Genomic DNA, 18,802 nt, shown 5'->3' with positions numbered 1-18,802 from the left:
GCCTGTAGTCCCAGCTACTTCTGAGGCTGAGGCAAGAGAATCACTTGAACCCGGGAGGCAGAGGCTGCAGTGAGCTGAGATTGCACCACTGCACTCCAGCCTGGCTGACAGAGCAAGGCTCCGTCTCAAAAAAAAAAAAAAAAAAAAAATAATAATAATAATAATAATAATAATCGGTATATATCCATTTAGAGGCTTTTTTCAACAGGAGCACTCTCCAATGACTTTCAAATGCAATTAAAATAAAATTCAAACTCCCTCTGACTTACAAAACCATTCATTATTTAGCCCTTTTCTCCCTAAAACTCCTCTGCTATTACTTCTTTCTTCCCAGCCAGGCATGATCCCTTAAATGTGCTCAACCTGTTCTTACTCGAGTGTCTTTGCTCTTCCTAAAACACTCTCAGCAGAAACACTCCAGGTGTATTTGAACGGATAGCTCATTTTTGTCATTCAGGTAATAGAAGGGGTCTTCCCTGAGCTCCAATCTAAGGAAATTTCCCAATTACTCTTATTATATTACCCAGTTATATTATTTTCATAGCATTTATCACTCTGAAATTGAGAAACATGGATTGATGGCTCCCTATGGTGCCAGGTCCTTTGCTAGGTGCTGAAACAATGGCAAAAATGGATACATAATGCTGTTTCTCACGGAATTCAGTTTAGCAGGAAAGATAACTAAACAAAGTAATCATAAGGTATGATAAGTATAATAATAAGGAAAGTACAGAGAGGTGTGGAAATACTCAATAGGGGACCTAATCTTTTATCTCAGGGTGCTGAACATACACAAAGAATTAATCTATAAAGACATATAAAGCATCTTGTGCACAATGCTACAAGAACTACAGCTTGAAATGATGATTTTTAAGGTACATTTAAAGAAAGTATCAGTATAAATTTAGTTCGGCAAAATTAAATAATGTTAAAATAAAATATTCTCATTCTTGAAAAAAAAAAAACACCAACAAAAACTTTCCTCCCAAAACAAAAGAACAAAACAAAGGTTAATATATTTGTAATGGAGATCACAAGTGCTACGTCTATTTATTACAATATCTAGAAGACAGTTTTATGAGCATACTAAATTAAAATATTAACTTAATTCAATTTTACTGAGATGTCCAATGGATAATAGCTCTGATTCCAGTTGTTTATATCTATAACCTGGAACTGCTGGTCATCTAATTTTACTTGTCAGACCTTTTCAAAGGAAAAGCTTAAAAAAAAACTTCATGGAAGAGGGAGCGACTAGAAGTATTGCTGAAAGTTTCTCAGAGAAGAGAACATTAGAAACTGTGCGTTGAGAATTTAGATAGGAATACACTAAGGGAGAGAAGGTCAGGAGATTTTTAACATTTCATTTTTAAAGCTTCAATAATATGGCTGGGTACAGTGGCTCACGCCTATAATCCAGCGCTTTGGATGAGGCAGGAGGATGAGGCAGGAGGATCGTTAGATCCCAGGAGTTGGAGGTTACAGTGAACTATGATCATGACATAGTGAACTATAAGTGACACAGTGAGACCCTGTCATTCATAAATAAACCAGTAAACTTCAATAGTATGTACTGTTGTACCAGTTACAGTGCTCACAGAATTATACAGGATAATGTAGAAAAGTTACATGTTGTACATATGCTTTTAAAATACATTCTTGATATAATCCTGTTTGGCCACTTCTCTTAAAAAGAAAACACCATGGCTGGGCACAGTGGCTCACACTGGGCACAGTGGCCTCTCACTACTTTGGGAGGCCAAGGCTGGTGGATCACCTGAGGTCAGGAGTTCAAAACCAGCCTGGCCAACATGGTGAAACCCCGTCTCTACTAAAAATACAAAAATCAGCTGGGCATGGCGGCACATGCCTGTAATTCCAACTACTCAGGAGGCTGAGAGGCAGGAGAATTGCTTGAACCCAGGAGGTGGAGACTGCAGTGAGCCGAGACTGCACCACTACACTCCAGCCTGGGCGACAGAGTGAGACTCCATCTCAAAAAAAAAAAAAAAAAAAGAAAAAAAGAAAACTCCATAGGAGGGAAACTGGCTATTTAGGGCTTTGGTCAGTTGGGTTTCAATGAATCAAGGCATTATCTATGTATCCATCTTAGCTGTAAGATGACTGTAAAGTAATTGAAAATATAGAAGATTTTAAAATTTTATCATATGCTACCATGATGATTATATACAATTTAAACATTTTCTTATTTTTTAGTGCCTACTATATCAGTCAGTAACTACACTAAGATATAAAGAAGAGTAAGACCAGGCAAGACAAGATCTCTGTCCTGTTATATCTACACCATCTTTTTATATTGCCACAGGACACTCTCAGCCAACATGTAAGGAAGAAGATATCTGCTGGCTGCTAAGCATGAAAAACCAACTGCTGCCTCCTGTTGTATCATGAATCCTTTCCTTCCCACTCACTTTCCAGGAACTTTTTAGGCAGGAAGAAAAAATCACATTTTTCATGTAAAGGCATGGTAAGGTTTAAGGAAATTATAAAACCATATCATTCAAGTAGGTTTAGGTCAATCTAGGCATTAACCTACAAAGTATGAGAATTAGATTTGGCCTCCCAAAGTAGTGAGAGGCCACTGTGCCCAGCGTGAGTCACTGTGCCCAAATTTTGCTTAGGTCTTAGCTTGATGTCCTCACAAATTAGTAAGATAAAAGTGATGTTTTTCAGGTTGAAAATTTAAAACAAAGAAAACTTCTTTCCTTCCATATTCCTACCTACAATTCCAGATGCAATTCTGGAAAAAATCTCATGTTTGATTAATCACTAATCAAACTATGCTGGGGGTCCTGTGCAGTGTGAACATTTGGGGAATAGTCTCAAAAATAAAAATAAAAGAGATCTAAGGACACAGAGAATAGTCATAACCTCTCAGAAATAAAGCTAGAAATATATGGTTTAGGAATTTTAATGCCTACACATAGCCATGGTTCCCCATATTAAATGTTACCAATCCTGAGAAGTATAAGACTGATGAATTTTAGGAATATGTCATGTCAGATTCAAAGTCAGATTGCTAAGCAAACATAGTAACAACAATTTTTAAAATTCTGTATGTGTAAAAAAAAGCCCACAGAGTATTACATGTAATTTGTTATGTGTATATAAAAATATTTTAACAAACAAATATGCTGTAACTATTTCTCTGACAATGAAGATTAAAAGATAAATTACCTAACAAAATCAAGTCAGAGATAGGAAGAAATAAAAGTACTATGATAAAAACAAAATTATTTACTTTTAAGTGTACTTTTGCAAAGTCTATTAGAATTATATCTTTAAATGTTATACATGAGAAAATTATATCAATATTAACTTGGAGAATTAAGACTTAGTGGTACTTTCAGGTAATCATAAGATAAACTTTCCACCTCTCCCTAAAGCACTAGTATCCATATAAAGCAGCAAGTCACTTGAATGTGCAAACTGCACATGGCAGACATCAGTACATTTCCTCAGATTATAAAATAAACCCAGATGTAGCAAAAATGGTTGCTAAGAGAAAAAGAAAAAGAAAGTGGTTAGCTAACAATGGATTTTAGCACAAGCCTACGAGGTCTGAGCCTTGAGCAGAAGAAAAGTAGTTGACTAGTAAGAGGAAGGAAACCAAGGTTCTACACATAGCTCTATTTTTTGTGACACTGGACAAGCCAAAGAACCACTTCAAATTTAGTTTACTGTAGTTTTTGTTTTATAACAACTTCCTAAGAATAATTCAGAGTTTAGAGTTTTGCAAAAGAGGAACCTTAACAAGATTTTGGAGATGGAGGGAAATAATAGCCAATATTCTTTGCAAGTCTTCATGTTTTAAATGCAGTGAAAGACCAATGGAAAGGTGCTGGCAGATTCTAGCTTGTTCTCACTTTTCCTGTCTCTGTGACCACTTCTTCTTCCTGACTCTTGGCCCTGCTGAACAACAGCAACTCCAGCCTCCCGGCCTTACCCCAGATGCAGAGGCCACAGCCTCCCATTCATGTCTACCAGCTTTCTGGTGGTTTCAGTCCACCAGCTGGATGTGCTGCTGGATGTTTCCCAGGTTCCCTTGAAAGCTCCAAAGTTTTTAACCAGGTCAAGTGCTTCAGGAGGGTTGGTTGTGACTTTGATCCTTCAACTCCCTCTTCTGGACCCTTACTTCTCAGCTTTTTCTACAACTGGGTAAGATTTTATGCCTAAAATGAATCTCTTACTCTGTAATACTCTATTAGTTCTGCTGCCTTAATTAAACCATGATATATTCCTTTGGATTAAAAAAAAATCAAGGTTTTAGGAACAGAAGATCTTAAAGTTTTAAAATCTGATGATTCTCTACACTTAACTTCTCTACTCCCCACTCCCCACAACATACACATAGAGGCACATCACAATTAAAGACAAAATTTGAGTAATGTACCCAGAGGAATGAATGAAAATCATTATAAAGGTTGCCATTTAATATTGGTCAGGGAAGTAAACACATTATTCTTCACTGTATCTTTTGAATTTCATCTATATTACCTATTCAGAAACAGAATTATATTAAGGTCCTATTTATACGTCTGTCAAGATTAATCATCAGAACTAAGCTACAACAGATCTAAATTTTTCTGTTTTTATTCGAATGAATATCTCTCATAAACATTCACATTCAGTTTCTTGATTAGTTGGCTCTACTTAACCATTACTCTGTCATTAATGAACTTAGCCTTTGTTTGGTATCTGTTATGTGCCAAGAATGACATTATGTGCCGGGTAAAACATGCCACACTTTAATACTTCTAGCCTCTGGATCTACTGCTTCCTTCTTCAGAATGCTCCCTCTACTCTGCAGGCACCCATACTCTGTGGAAATAAGTTCAGAAGCCATGCACTCTGTGAAACCTTCTCTGAAACCCCACTGATAGAGTTAATCATTCATTTCTCTTTTTTTTTTCTTTTAAAAAGTGAAATGAATGATTGACTATTTTGTACCTATGTCAACTTTGCATTAATTTATCTTTTTGCTTATGTGACTGTGCCTAAGATCTCCTATGTATATGGAATATATTTATCTTGATTTGGATGTGTTTCTTCTGTAAGCCTAACTATGCTATATTTGTCTATCATGGCATTCTTCACACTGCACTCTAATAGTTAAATAGCAAGTCTGTTTCTTTGATTGGATGCTGAACTTCTTACAGGACATATATTAGAATAATATTAGAAATTATTTCATTTTGTTTCTCCAGTGTAGAAGACCTTTGATGGCATACACTAGACATTTAAATGTCTTTATTTTTTATTACTCATTTATTTATTTGAGACAGGGTTTTGCTCTGTTGATGAGGATGGAGGTGAAGTGACATGATCAAAGCTCAATGCAGCCTTGAATTCCTGGGCTTAACTGATCCTCCTGCTTCAGCCTCAAGAGCAGCTAGGACCATAGGTGCATGCCACCATGCCCTGCTAATTAAAAAAATTTTGTTGTTGTTGTTGAGACAAGGTCTCACTATGTTGCCTAGGCTGATCTTAAACTCCTGGCTTCAAGCGATCCTCCCGCTTTGGCCTCTCAAAGTGTTAGGATTACAAGCGTAAGCCATCAGAATTCTGTTAATTTTTGACCACACACAGCCATCAAAAGTCTTTGTCAATTTTTGATGAGGGTGACAGGATCATTCAATGGGGAAAGACTAGTATCTTTAGTAAATGATGACAGGACAACCAGAAACCCATATGTTAAAAAATGAAATTGGACCTTTACCTCATACCATAAACAAAAAAATTCCATTATAAAAAAAATTTCTAAATTATATGTCTGATAAGGGTATAGCATCTAGAATAAATAAAGAACTCTTACAACTCATCAACAAGAAGTCAAGCAACTAAATTAAAAATTAGCCAAAAGGCCAGGTGCGGTGGCCCACACTGGTAATTCCAGAACTTTGGGAGGCTAAGGCTGGTGGATCACTTGAGGTTAAAAGTTTGAGGCCAGCCTGGCCAACCTGGTGAAACTCCATCTCTACTAAAAATACAAAAATTAGCAGGGTACAGTGGCAGGTGCCTGTCATCCCAGGTACTTGGGAGGATGAGGCAGGAAAATGGGTTGAACCCAGGAGGCAGAGGTTACAGTGGGCTGAGATCATGCCACTGCACTCCAACCTGGGTGACAGAGCAAGACTCTGTCTCAAAAAAGCGTGGGGTGGGGGTGGGGGGGCAAAAGACAAATAAGCTTTTCTCCAAAGAAAATACACAAACAGCCAACAAGCACACAAAAAGCTGCTCAAGGTCATTAATCATTATAGAGATGTAAGTGAAAACCACAACGATGTACCACCTCACACCCAGTAGGATGATGTGTTAGCTTACCAAAAAACAAACAAACAAAACAAAAGAAAGAAAGAAAAGTAAGTATTAGTAAGAATGTGGAGAAACGAACCCTCAAACATTGCTGGTGGGAATACAAAATGGTTCAGCCATTTTATGGTTGAAAAGAGTTTGGCAGTTTCTCAAAAAGCTGAACATAAAATTGCCATATGACCCTGTAATTCCACTCCTAGGTGTATACCCAAATATGTGAAAACAGGTACTCAAACAGGTACTTGTACAGCAATATCCATAGCAACATTATTCACAGTAGCCAAAAAGCAGAAACAGCTCAAATGTCCATCAATGGATAAATGGATAGACAAATTGTAGTGTACAGATGATCCTCAACTCATAATGGGGTTATATCCTGATAAACTCACTGTAAGTTGAATGCATCATAAGTCAAGAATGTATTTAATACACTTAACCAATCAAACATCATAGCTTAGCCTAGCCTATCTTAAATGTGCTCAGAACACTTACATTGGCCTTGGTTGGGCAAAATCATCTAACACAAAGCCTAGCTTATACTAAAACACTGAATATCTCATGTAGTTATTGAATACTGTACTGAAAGTGAAAACCAGAATGGCTGTACAGGTACGCAAAGTACAGTTTCTACTGAATGCATTATTATTTTTGCATCATCATAAAGTTGAAAAATCTTAAGTTGACCCATTATAAATCATAGATCACTTACATACACACAGTGGAATATTATTTGGCTATAAAAAGAATGAAGTACTGATACATGCTACAATTTGGATGAATATACAAAACAGTATGCTAAGTGAAAGAGGCCAGATATAAAAGGTCACATATCATATGATTCTATTTATATAAAATCTCCAGAATACATAAATTCATATAGACATGATAAATCCAGATTGGTTAATTTAGAGGCAGATTGGTGGTCGCTAGGAACTGGAAGGAGGGAGAAAGATAGAGACAAACTGCCTACCAGGCAAGGGATTTTACTTTGGGATGAAGAAAATGTTTTGGAACTAGACAGAGGTGGTAGTTGCTCAATATTGTAAATGTACTAAATGCCACTAAATGTTCACCTTAAATGGTTAATTTTATGTTATGTGAATTTATCTCCATAAATTATTGAAACACACACACATACACAAACCATAAGTTAAATGAATTAAAAAACAAATAGGAGAGATACAACTAAGGCTAGGTGGCCATAAAATTTCCTAGAAAAATAAGGCTCATGTTCTTTGTTATGACAGAATTTGTGATTTTTAAGACACAATAACCTGTGACTTTTATAAGCTGGCACCTCCTAAATCTGAAAACTGTGTAAAGATAAGGAATAGGAAGGCTTGAAGCTGGCTGCTATCATATGATATTTAGAGGTTATGATTAGTGTAGCTGATGCTGTGGTGTGCCACCAAGATCCTCCTTTATGATGAAAATATTCACTTCCCAGCTGCCATACAAGTTGCTTGCTGATGACTCCATTATTGCATTCCTCTCTGAAATTTACCCTGGCTGGCTGTCTGTGCTTCTTCACCCAAATTTACACCCCTTCTCAGGGGCACATTCAATCACTTGTCAGTGAAGGACTATAATAATACATTTTATATACGGCAGTGCTATGTTCTAGGCATAAATCAATGAACATGATGGCGATGATCTCTGTCCTCAGGATCCAGAGGTAGTTATATAAGTAATTAGAATAAAATATGTTAAGTGATGTGACAGGAGCACACACAAATGCGACTTAACTTCGTCTTGTGACAGGCTCAGGGAAGGCTTCCTAGAAAACGTGTCTACCATGATTGTATATTTAGAAAACCCCATCGTCTCAGCCCAAAATCTCCTTAAGCTGATAAGCAACTTCAGTAAAATCTCAGGATACAAAATCAATGTGTAAAAATCACAAGCATTCCTAATCACCAATAACAGACAAACAGAGAGCCAAATCATGAGTGAACTCCCATTCACAATTGCTTCAAAGAGAATAAAATACCTAGGAATCCAACTTACAAGGGACGTGAAGGACCTCTTCAAGGACAACTACAAACCACTGCTCAATGAAATAAAAGAGGATACAAACAAATGGAAGAACATTCCATGCTCATGGGTAGGAAGAATCAATATCGTGAAAATGGCCATACTGCCCAAGGTAATTTATAGATATAATGCCATCCCCATCAAGCTACCAATGACTTTCTTCACAGAATTGGAAAAAACTACTTTAAACTTCATATGGAACCAAAAAAGAACCTGCATTGCCAAGTCAATCCTAAGCAAAAAGAACAAAGCTGGAGGCATCACACTACCTGACTTCAAACTATACTACAAGACTATAGTAACCAAAACAGCATGGTACTGGTACCAAAACAGAGAGATAGACCAATGGAACAGAATAGAGCCCTCAGAAATAATGCCGCATATCTACAACCATCTGATCTTTGACATACCTGACAAAAACAAGAAATGGGGAAAGGATTTCCTATATAATAAATGGTGCTGGGAAAACTGGCTAGCCATATGTAGAAAGCTGAAACTCAATCCCTTCCTTACACCTTATACAAAAATTAACTCAAGATGGATTAAAGACTTAAATGTTAGACCTAAAACCATAAAAACCCTAGAAGAAAACCTAGGCAATACCATTCAGGATATAGGCATGGGCAAGGACTTCATGTCTAAAACACCAAAAGCAATGGCAACAAAAGCCCAAATAGACAAATGGGATCTAATTAAACTAAAGAGCTTCTGCACAGCAAAAGAAACTACCGTCAGAGTGAACAGGCAACCAACAGAATGGGAGAACATTTTTGCAACCTACTCATCTGACAAAGGGCTAATATCCAGAATCTACAATGAACTCAAACAAATTTACAAGAAAAAAACAAACAACCCCATCAAAAAGTGGGTGAAGGACATGAACAGACACTTCTCAAAAGAAGACATTTATGCAGCCAAAAAACACATGAAAAAATGCTCACCATCACTGGCCATCAGAGAAATGCAAATCAAAACCACAATGAGATACCATCTCACACCAGTTAGAATGGCGATCATTAAAAAGTCAGGAAACAACAGGTGCTGGAGAGGATGTGGAGAAATAGGAACACTTTTACACTGTTGGTGGGACTGTAAACTAGTTCAACCATTGTGGAAGACAGTGTGGCGATTCCTCAAGGATCTAGAACTAGAAATAGCATTTGACCCAGCCATCCCATTACTGGGGATATACCCAAAGGATTATAAATCATGCTGCTATAAAGACACATGCACACATATGTTTATTGTGGCACTATTCACAATAGCAAAGACTTGGAACCAACCCAAATGTCCAACAATGATAGACTGGATTAAGAAAATGTGGCACATATACACCATGGAATACTATGCAGCCATAAAAAAGGATGAGCTCATGTCCTTTGCAGGGACATGGACGAAGCTGGAAGCCATCATTCTGAGCAAACTATCGCAAGGACAGAAAACCAAACACCACATGTTCTCACTCCTAGGTGAGAATTGAACAATGAGAACACATGGACACAGGGTGGGGAGCATCACATACTGGGGGGCCTGTTGTGGGGTGGGGGGAGGGGGGAGGGATAGCATTAGGAGAAATAACTAATGTAAATGATGAGTTAATGGGTGCAGCACACCAACATGGCACATGTATTCATATGTAAGAAACCTGCATGCTGTGCACATGTACCCTAGAACTTAAAGTATAATAATAATAATAATAATAAAAAGAAAACATGATATCTACTCTGAGGCTTGCTAAATGATAGGAGCTAGGCAAGTGAAGAGGGTGGGTTAGGACAGTTACAGGTACAGAGAAGATCACATATAAAGACCTAAGGAGTACAGACTATATCTTAGTGTTTGGTTTTTGATACATTATTTATCTTTTGTAGGCCTTAGTTTCTTCATGTATAATTAGGGAAAATAACAGTTCTTACCTGGTAGCATTATTGTGAAAATTAAGTTAAATAAATTGGGTAAAGTGATAAGCATTGCATAATCCATTATTAATGTTGCTGCTATTATTATTGCCAAGACATGGACAAATGTAGTTTTGGTAGTAAAGGGCAGAACCCAAGCAATCAGAATTGCAAAAGGCATACAATAAAGTCTTCAGAAGATGTTTTCAAGAAATTCAATCAATAAACCACCACGGTATGTTACAAGCAACAGGTATTACTGATTCTATTTTATAAAGAGAAAAGCAGAAGAAAAATAATTAATACTTTCTTAAAATCATTAAGACCTCTAGTTTTACAATATAAAGGTACGTAGCTTTAATGCCTAATACTGCCTTTCTAGCAAATGATTCTACCTATTTCTCCGATGAGAACCACAAGTAGCCTGGGAAAGGTGGCAGTGACTCTCTATAAATCGTTAAGAGTACACATTCAGGACTACTTCCTTTAAAAATGTTTTCTATGAGATTTCTTAAAGAACTAAAAGTAGAACTACCATTCAACCCAGCAGTCTCACCACTAGGTATCTTTTCAAAGGAAAATAAGTCATTATATGAAAAAGACACATGCACACACATGTTTATAGCAGCACAATTCGCAATTGTAAAGAGGTGTAAACAATCGAAGTGCCCGTCAATCAATGAGTAGATAAAGAAAATGTGGTATATATACACCATGGTCTACTACTCAGCCATAAAAAAGAATGAAATAATGTCTTTTGCAGCAACTTGGATGGAACTGGTGGCCATTATTCTAAGGGAAGTAACTCAGGAATGGAAAACCAAGTATCATATATTCTCACTTATAAGTGGGAGCTAAGCTATGAGAATGCAAAGTCATAAGAATGATATAATGGACTTTGGGGACTCAGGGGTGGGGGTGGTGAGGAAGGGGAGTGAGGGATAAAAGACTACATATTGGACTCAGTGTATACTGCTCAGGTGATGGGTGTACCAAGATCCCAGAAATCACCCCTAAATAACTTATACATGTAACCCAAAACTACCTGTACCCAAAAAACTATTAAAATAAAAAAAATTAAAAAAGATCTATGAACATAGTTGCTTTTAGTTAAAGTGGATGGAAAAAACCCTAGAGCCAGAAACTCTTGTTTTTCCCCACACTCTAACTTAAACATAACTTTGCAGAGTATTCATTAATTTTTTCTTGTTATTATAAGCAAAAAGGAGAGGCTAAACATCAAACAATTGGCCCCAAATACAATAGATTTTAAGAGAAAATGGGTATCCTTCAGCCTGAAGTAGATTCTTTCAACAAATAGTAAGCTTTTTTTTTCTATGCTAACATAATCCTAAATTTGTAATAATTTCAGTGTAACACTGGTAGGACTAGCAGGTTTCCATGCCAAGTCATTAGCTACAATTACAAAATATTTTTTATGTTTATAATGAAAAGCAGAAGCAATACCAAAATACTTAGGTTGGTTGGACATGCTAAAGATTGTATCACCAACTATTCTGGCAATGAAGTATTAGAAAGAGTAGAAAGTTTCTCAATCATTTCCTACCTGCTGGCCATATTCCACTCAAGGGCTGGATTTTGAGAATTCCTTTCAGTCTCTTTTACCACCCCTCCTGAGACACTTTCCTTCTCTGGTTTTAGTTGATCCCACTGTGCAGTACCAATATTGATGGACTGCAGGTCTATTTGGTATTGTCTGTCTTCGATTTCTGATCCAGGATCTCGAAGAATTCCTAAGTTCAAGGCTCTCCTGTAAAGGCAGTGAAAAAAACAAAAATAAAAACAAGAAAACAGATAAAATAACCATTTTATATTTATTTTGTTCACTAACATAATGTCAATACCATTTTTTTCCTTCGGATTACTGATGAATAAACTGGGGCACATCTATGAAAAAGGTTTCAGAAAGTTAGCACATATTATGGCTTGAAAACATATCCAAAACTTATCACTTACAGTAATCTACACTATAATGATTTATTATGTTACTCCTGGCACATTACTCTTTTTCTAAGTACTTTCACATACATGATTTCAATCCCTGAGATGCTCTGAGGTTCTATTTTATGTCCATTTTTACCAATGAGAAAATAATTCACAGAGTTTGAAAGACAGCTCAAGTTACAAAACTAGTATGGGACAAAACTACAACACAAATACAGGATTTTTTGTTTGTTTGTTTTTTGTTTTTTACTCAAAACCCTTTCCCTTGCTAATCATCTACTTTCCTCTGAGCTTTGATTTCTTGTTAGGAAAGGTAATGGAGCCTTCTTAATCTATTTCACCCCTTCAACCCTTGCTCTTCATTCTTTATATAACTCAAATGTAGTCGTTGAGAAATGACAAGGTTTCTGATGTAGAATAACAGTGAGGTTTACTGCCCCATATAGAGTTGCAACATACAACGTTGATCCTATTGGGTCCACGGCTAAGTAAATGAATAAAATAATCTGTAAAGCTAAATTAAAGGAAGTAAATAGATAAAATTTTTCATGAAGGTTTTAGAGTAAAATAGCAAGGCAATAAGGTAGGGTGGGAAGCACAAAGTTTGAGAGCCAGAGAAAACTTAAGTCTGCCTGAATTTGGGGCTTTTTTCTTAAGTTTTGTTGGTTCAGAAAAGTTTTAAAGTAGATGATCAAAAGAAAAATAGTATTTGGCCCCCATAAAAGTTTTTATCAGAAGTTGAAATAACAAAGAGAATAAAAATAGCCTTACTCGTGGAAATATTTTTAAAAGCTTAAATTACAGACATTAGAAAAAATACAATTAAGTTAATTACATCAGTTGAACACTAATGAAACTTCTTATTGGGAGGTGATGGGGAGAGTATTGGGTCCTAGTGTGAAAAGTACAGAAAAAGGGAAAATCTGATTCAGTTTATGCCTTGGTTGACTAAGAAGGTGTGGAGGTCAGAACAAGCACTCCCAGAGGCTGGTTAAATGATAATGGACAGTGAATGACTGCTCAGACTCAAGACAGCGGGTGTCTGGGCCAGCTGCTCAGGACTGGGCCAGGCAAGGTGAGGGCTGACATTAATTAGTTCAAGTGAAGAGAGAAGCAAGCAGCAGACCTGAGTGGAATAAGCAAGTGGCTCAGGTAGTGAGATGTCAGAAGGAGTTATGAACAGGGGAAAAGGGGAACAAATAGCCACTGGTCAACAAGCCATAGCAGGAGCCAGAGAAACTGAGGATAATTCTAAGGATTAGAATTCATCCTTAACTGAGGATTAATTCTAAGGATTAGAATTCATCCTTAACTGAGGATTAATTCTAAGGATTAGAATTCTAAGGATTAGAATTAATCCTTAACTGAGGATGATTCCTAAGGTAGGAGCTGGATCTGTGTTTTCTAACTTAGAAAAATTACAGGAAAGGTGAACTAAAATTTTATACAAACTCAATAACTGCATTAGAAATAGGGCTCATAAGTGGGCCATTAATCCTTTCAATTTGCCTTAAGGTAAACAGAAAAGGAATGAATGAAGTAGGGTAGGAAGGAGAGGCATTTTGAGAGTCTCTCTGTAGAAGAATGTTCTAGTTTCATTTAAATATTGGTGTAATTCTGTTAATTCTTAAAAGGCCCAGCTCAGCTATCACTTTATGAAGCTTTTCCTGATCACCCTTCCTCCAAACTCCCCCTTCCCAAATCTCTGTTCTTAGGGTCTCTCTATGCTTGTAAATATAATAATACCACATTGACTTATCAGTCTTCCCAAATATACCACACATTTCTTGAGGTCAGGAACTACCTATACTATCTAGCAATAGGTAAATGCTGTTTCAATTCACTGATTTGTACTGACATAAATCTTTACAAATCTCAGGTGAAGAACCTATCTGTACACAGCAATAAGAGCACATAGTCTTCAAAACACTAAACTTTTGAATCAGGGCCACATAAATTCTGATAGCCAGCAAATATCTGAGGCAGTTGATGGCCTAACCTATTTCCCTAGATTATTACTCACCATATAAACATTACTTTTACTTATTTTAAAACAGCCAATGCTCTCTACATTTTAAATAAACTCCCTAAACATATTTTTAAGGTGAACTAAAATACTTTAAGAATACCTTTGAAGGAAAAAAAATGAAAACAAAATTAGTGCTATATTAAAAGACAAATCAACGTAATCCCAATGTAAACAACCGTTTTCCTATTTCCCTTGACACATGGGAAAATCTGTATAATTACAAGATTACAATCACAAAAACACCGAGTTTCATCAGAGTTTTTCATTGCTTTTAGGCTTGAAATTTCCCTCTTTTTTTTTTTTTGGACTTAAATTAAGCTATGTTTCTCCTGTCATCATTTATCAATTATTTCCCACAGGTTCTTCTTCCCTATGCAAAAATACTTTCCACTTTGAGTGACAGCCAGATACTTCCAAAAATGGTAATTTTCAAATCTCAAACTTTTAGGGATTAGGATTAGTATTTCTATATTTTTTCTTATTGCTTGCTTTTAAAATTAAATTATATATTTGATATATTGACATATATGTGACATACTTGATTTGAAAAAATTCAGAGTAATTTATAATATTTGAGTATATAAATCCAACTTAAAAGTTAATTGCAAAACCTTCCAAATCTCAGTTGGGGAAAGTAGGATAAGCAGTTGATTTATGTGAGTTTTAGTCTCAGATTTTCCAATGATCATGAGCTTGCAGAAATTATTTAACTTCTCTATGCTTTAGCTATTTTGATATGACTATTATAAAGATAAATAAAATATATGTGTAATTGAAAAACTATTCATAAAGTACCTTATAGATTTTATGACTATTATGGAAGTATGTTATCTTATATGATTCTGAATGAACAGCATATTTAAATCACCAACTAATCACAGATACACAAGTATCAAGATAAAACAAAATCCACTTCTCTATGAATGAACTGCAATGAAAACGATAAAGATAAATATTCCTTAACATTTCTAGTATCACCTATTTCTGAATATGGCATATTAGAAACTCTGAATGAACCTCCTGGCTCTCATAACCAAATTGCTTTAACAAATTTAAAGTATTTTTTCAGACACATCCTGGAGCCAACACCAATAACAGAATAACAGAAGCTGGAAAGTCTCCCAAATAATGTGAAACCAGGAACCATGATAAATAAGCACCTGCCAAAGCTGGCTTTTACTCTAAGATTTTCTGCTAAATCCTGCAGACACTGATTTTCTGCTCTGTTAACTGCACAGGAGGAGATGAAGCTCAGGGCTCACGCAAATGATGAATCTATTTAATAGAAGACAATTCACATAAAGCTGAGATCACCAAGGGTCACCAATAGTGAAAGGGTGAATTAGAAACAGCCCTTCTAGGGAGCTCTGTGGTGATAGGACAGTTCTGTATCTTGATTGTGATGGTGGTTACATGAATCTACGTGTCACAAAAGTACATAGAGCACTATATACATTAACACAAATAAGTGCATGTAAAACTGGCAGAATCTGAATACAACTGTGTATTGATTGTACTGATGTCAACTTCCTGGTCTTGATATTGTACTATAGTTATACAAGACGTTTCCATTGAGGGAAACTGGGTAAAGTGCACACAGGAATTCTCCAAATATTTTTTGTAATTCTTTATGAATCTATATTTCAAAATATATTTTTTAAAGCAACAGTTCTCATTATGCTCATGTAGAAATGGACAAGGTAATTTATCAACTTACCTGTCTTTACCTTACTAATGGGTAAAGAGGAAAAACAAAACAAAACAAAATAAAAACCAACCAACCCACAAAACCCAAACCAAAAGCAATGTTCCAAGATTTTGCAATCATGAGCCAGGACTTGGAAGTTTGAGTCTCAAATATGGTATGAACAAAAATTCAGTCTGGACAGTCTAGCTCCAGGTAGACAGTGCTGCCAGATGACATGTAAAGGCAAAAGTAAAAGCACAATCTCTTGGGATGAAATAAATTTCAACTCAAAGAACTTCCAAAGATCAGGTTCCAAGTGAAATGAGACACTCACAGACAAAATTCACAATTCACACAACAGCAGTAACAATGGACAGACTAGCAAACATAAAATATAAAATAATTATTTAAAAAGTAAAAAAGCATCTTCAAAATATGAGCAGGGAACAAGACTTTAAAAAGAACCATGTAGAACTACAAATGAGAAAAAAAATAAAACTCAAGCAGATTAAGCCCAGCTAAAGTGATAGTGAATTAAAAGAAAGATCCAGTGAAATCCAGAATTTAATCCAAAGAGTCAAAGAAATACTATAAATGAAAGAAGGTTAAGATTCATGGAGAATAGAGAGAGAAAGTCTAAAAAATGCTTAATTAAAGCTTGAGGGAGGTAATACACAGAACAAGGAGGAGGCAATATTTGAAGAGATAATATCTTATAATTATTCCACAATTATTGAAAAATGCCAAGCCCTAAATCCAGGCAGCCCAAAGTATCCCAAGAAATAATCATAAGGAAGACACTGGTAAATATATGAGTAAGTCTAAACATATATTATGTTTAAATTAATAATAATGATGTCTAAATTGTGATGAGAAAACAGGCCAAAAATAAGACACTGGATAATAATATATAAATAAGGGGACCAGATAATTTGAGATAAAATGTTCTAAGTTTCTTGTATTGTTGAAGAAGAAGAAAAAGATATTAACTTCAGACTTCTGTTAAGTACACATGTTAACATAGCTAGAGTAGCCACTAAAATAACAGATATGGAACACATAACTTCCAAATAAATAAAAATTAGAATGTCAGAAATGAAAAACCAAAGTTGGGCAAGTAGGAAGCACCTAAGAAGAAGATACAAATAAAAATCCAAACATAATAATCAGCATAAATATAAATAATTTAAACTCTCCCATTAAAAGATAAAAACTGTCAGATTGCCTTTAATAAATCAATTAATATTCTGTTTTTTTATGAGACACACCTAAAACTTTACGGCACAGAAAGAGTCAACATATGCAAAAATATATACTAAGCAAACATTTGACAAAAAACTTAAGTAATTATATTTACATTACATTATACAACATAGACTTTATTTAAAAATAGAGTTACTGCCTGAAGACAAAAGATTCAGTACATTTGGAGGTTAAGACAATTCTAAATTTATTTGTAAAAAGAGCCTCAAAATATATAAAAGAAAAACTGATAGCTCTACAAGGAGAAACTGACAAATCTGTCCTCCATGGTGGAAAACTTTAACCCTCTAAGCAGGTAAGAAAAAAAATACAGAAAAATTGAAAAACATAATATGTGTGATGAGGTGAACATTTACAGAACACAGTATCTGACAACTGGAGAATACATATTTTTCTCAAGCACACAGGAACATTTATAAAATCCGACCACCTGCTAGGCCATAAAGCTAGCCTCAGTACATTTCAGTGAATTAGTATCATATAGACTGTATCCTCTGAGCACAATACAATTCAGTTAGATATTTTATTAAAGAAGAGAATTCACAAAACTGCCTATGTTTAGAAATTTTAAAACACACTTCTAAATGAGTCATCCACTGGTCAAAAAAATCATAATAAAAGTTAATACTTAAAAGCAAATGTTATGCATTAAACGTTGTAGGATGCAGTTCAAGTGGCACTTACAGGAAAATTTATTGTCTAAAATACTAGTTTTAGCAAATAAAAAAGGCTCAATAAGCTGAACATAAAAAGTAGAATAAACTAAAAGAAAGAGGGAAGGATATAGAGCACAATAAAAAAGAAGATCAACAAAGCCAAAAATAGACAAATTTATAGCATTAAAGGGGAAAAAAGATAAAGATAGAAGGCAAAATAAACTATATTTGCAAGAAAAAAGGAAACATAACTAGGATGTTGTGAAGATTAAATAGTTAAATGAATGGGAAGATTTATAGCAACAAAGATTTTACGGCTTACTGTGAAAAAAAAATCTCTCCTAGTCGTCACTGTCCCTAGAAGATATTTCTATTAATATGGTGTCCTCCAATTTCTCCTACCAAATATAACATTACTTTTTCTATAACTCTTTTCTACATGAAAATTACTCTATTTTAAAACCATATTGTTACAAAATAAAACTGCTAGTAAAGTAGTAAGTGGTAGAAGGCAACCAGGTTCTTCCCTACTCATAGCCTTAGTCAGGACTGTCAAAATTATATTCTTCTATCAAAACAGCCCTTCCTCCAGTGACCTGACTTGCATTATTTATTGGGCACTGTATGTTAGGTATTGTGATAGGCCCTAAGAATAATAGGTCCCTGGATGGTCCCTGCCCTCATAACACTTACAGTCTAATGTGGGATTTAGAGGCAACTATACAACACTTAATACTCCAAAAAGTTATGTATAAAATAAAATTGGAAGCACATAGAAGGGACACCTGACCCAGACTTGGGAGGCCCAGGAAAGAGGAAGGCAACATAGAAGCAAGTTCAAAAAAGCCCAGTTATCTCATTTCATACAAGAAAGAATCTCCAGCAGAGGAAATAGCAGGTTCAAAGGCTGAAAGGTATGAGGCAGTAGCACATC

The 18,802-nt window shown here is 35.5% G+C and overlaps 1 protein-coding gene across 22 annotated transcripts in view; it reads right to left on the bottom strand.

The window, feature by feature from the left end:
• VPS13B (vacuolar protein sorting 13 homolog B) overlaps positions 1–18,802 on the bottom strand; it is a 915,151-nt gene that overhangs the window by 322,540 nt on the left and 573,809 nt on the right. For all 22 annotated transcript variants that reach the window (XM_063669399.1, XM_054497603.2, XM_054497598.2 and 19 more), the window contains one exon: positions 11,836–12,039. In XM_063669399.1, coding sequence (XP_063525469.1) covers positions 11,836–12,039 — 204 coding nt within the window. The remainder of the gene's footprint in view (positions 1–11,835; positions 12,040–18,802) is intronic.

This window comes from Pongo pygmaeus, chromosome 7 (assembly GCF_028885625.2).
Source record: "Pongo pygmaeus isolate AG05252 chromosome 7, NHGRI_mPonPyg2-v2.0_pri, whole genome shotgun sequence".
In the NCBI taxonomy this organism is placed as follows: domain Eukaryota; kingdom Metazoa; phylum Chordata; class Mammalia; order Primates; family Hominidae; genus Pongo; species Pongo pygmaeus.
The sequence above is the reverse complement of the archived record's forward strand: the minus strand, read 5'-3'. Positions and strand labels throughout refer to the sequence as shown.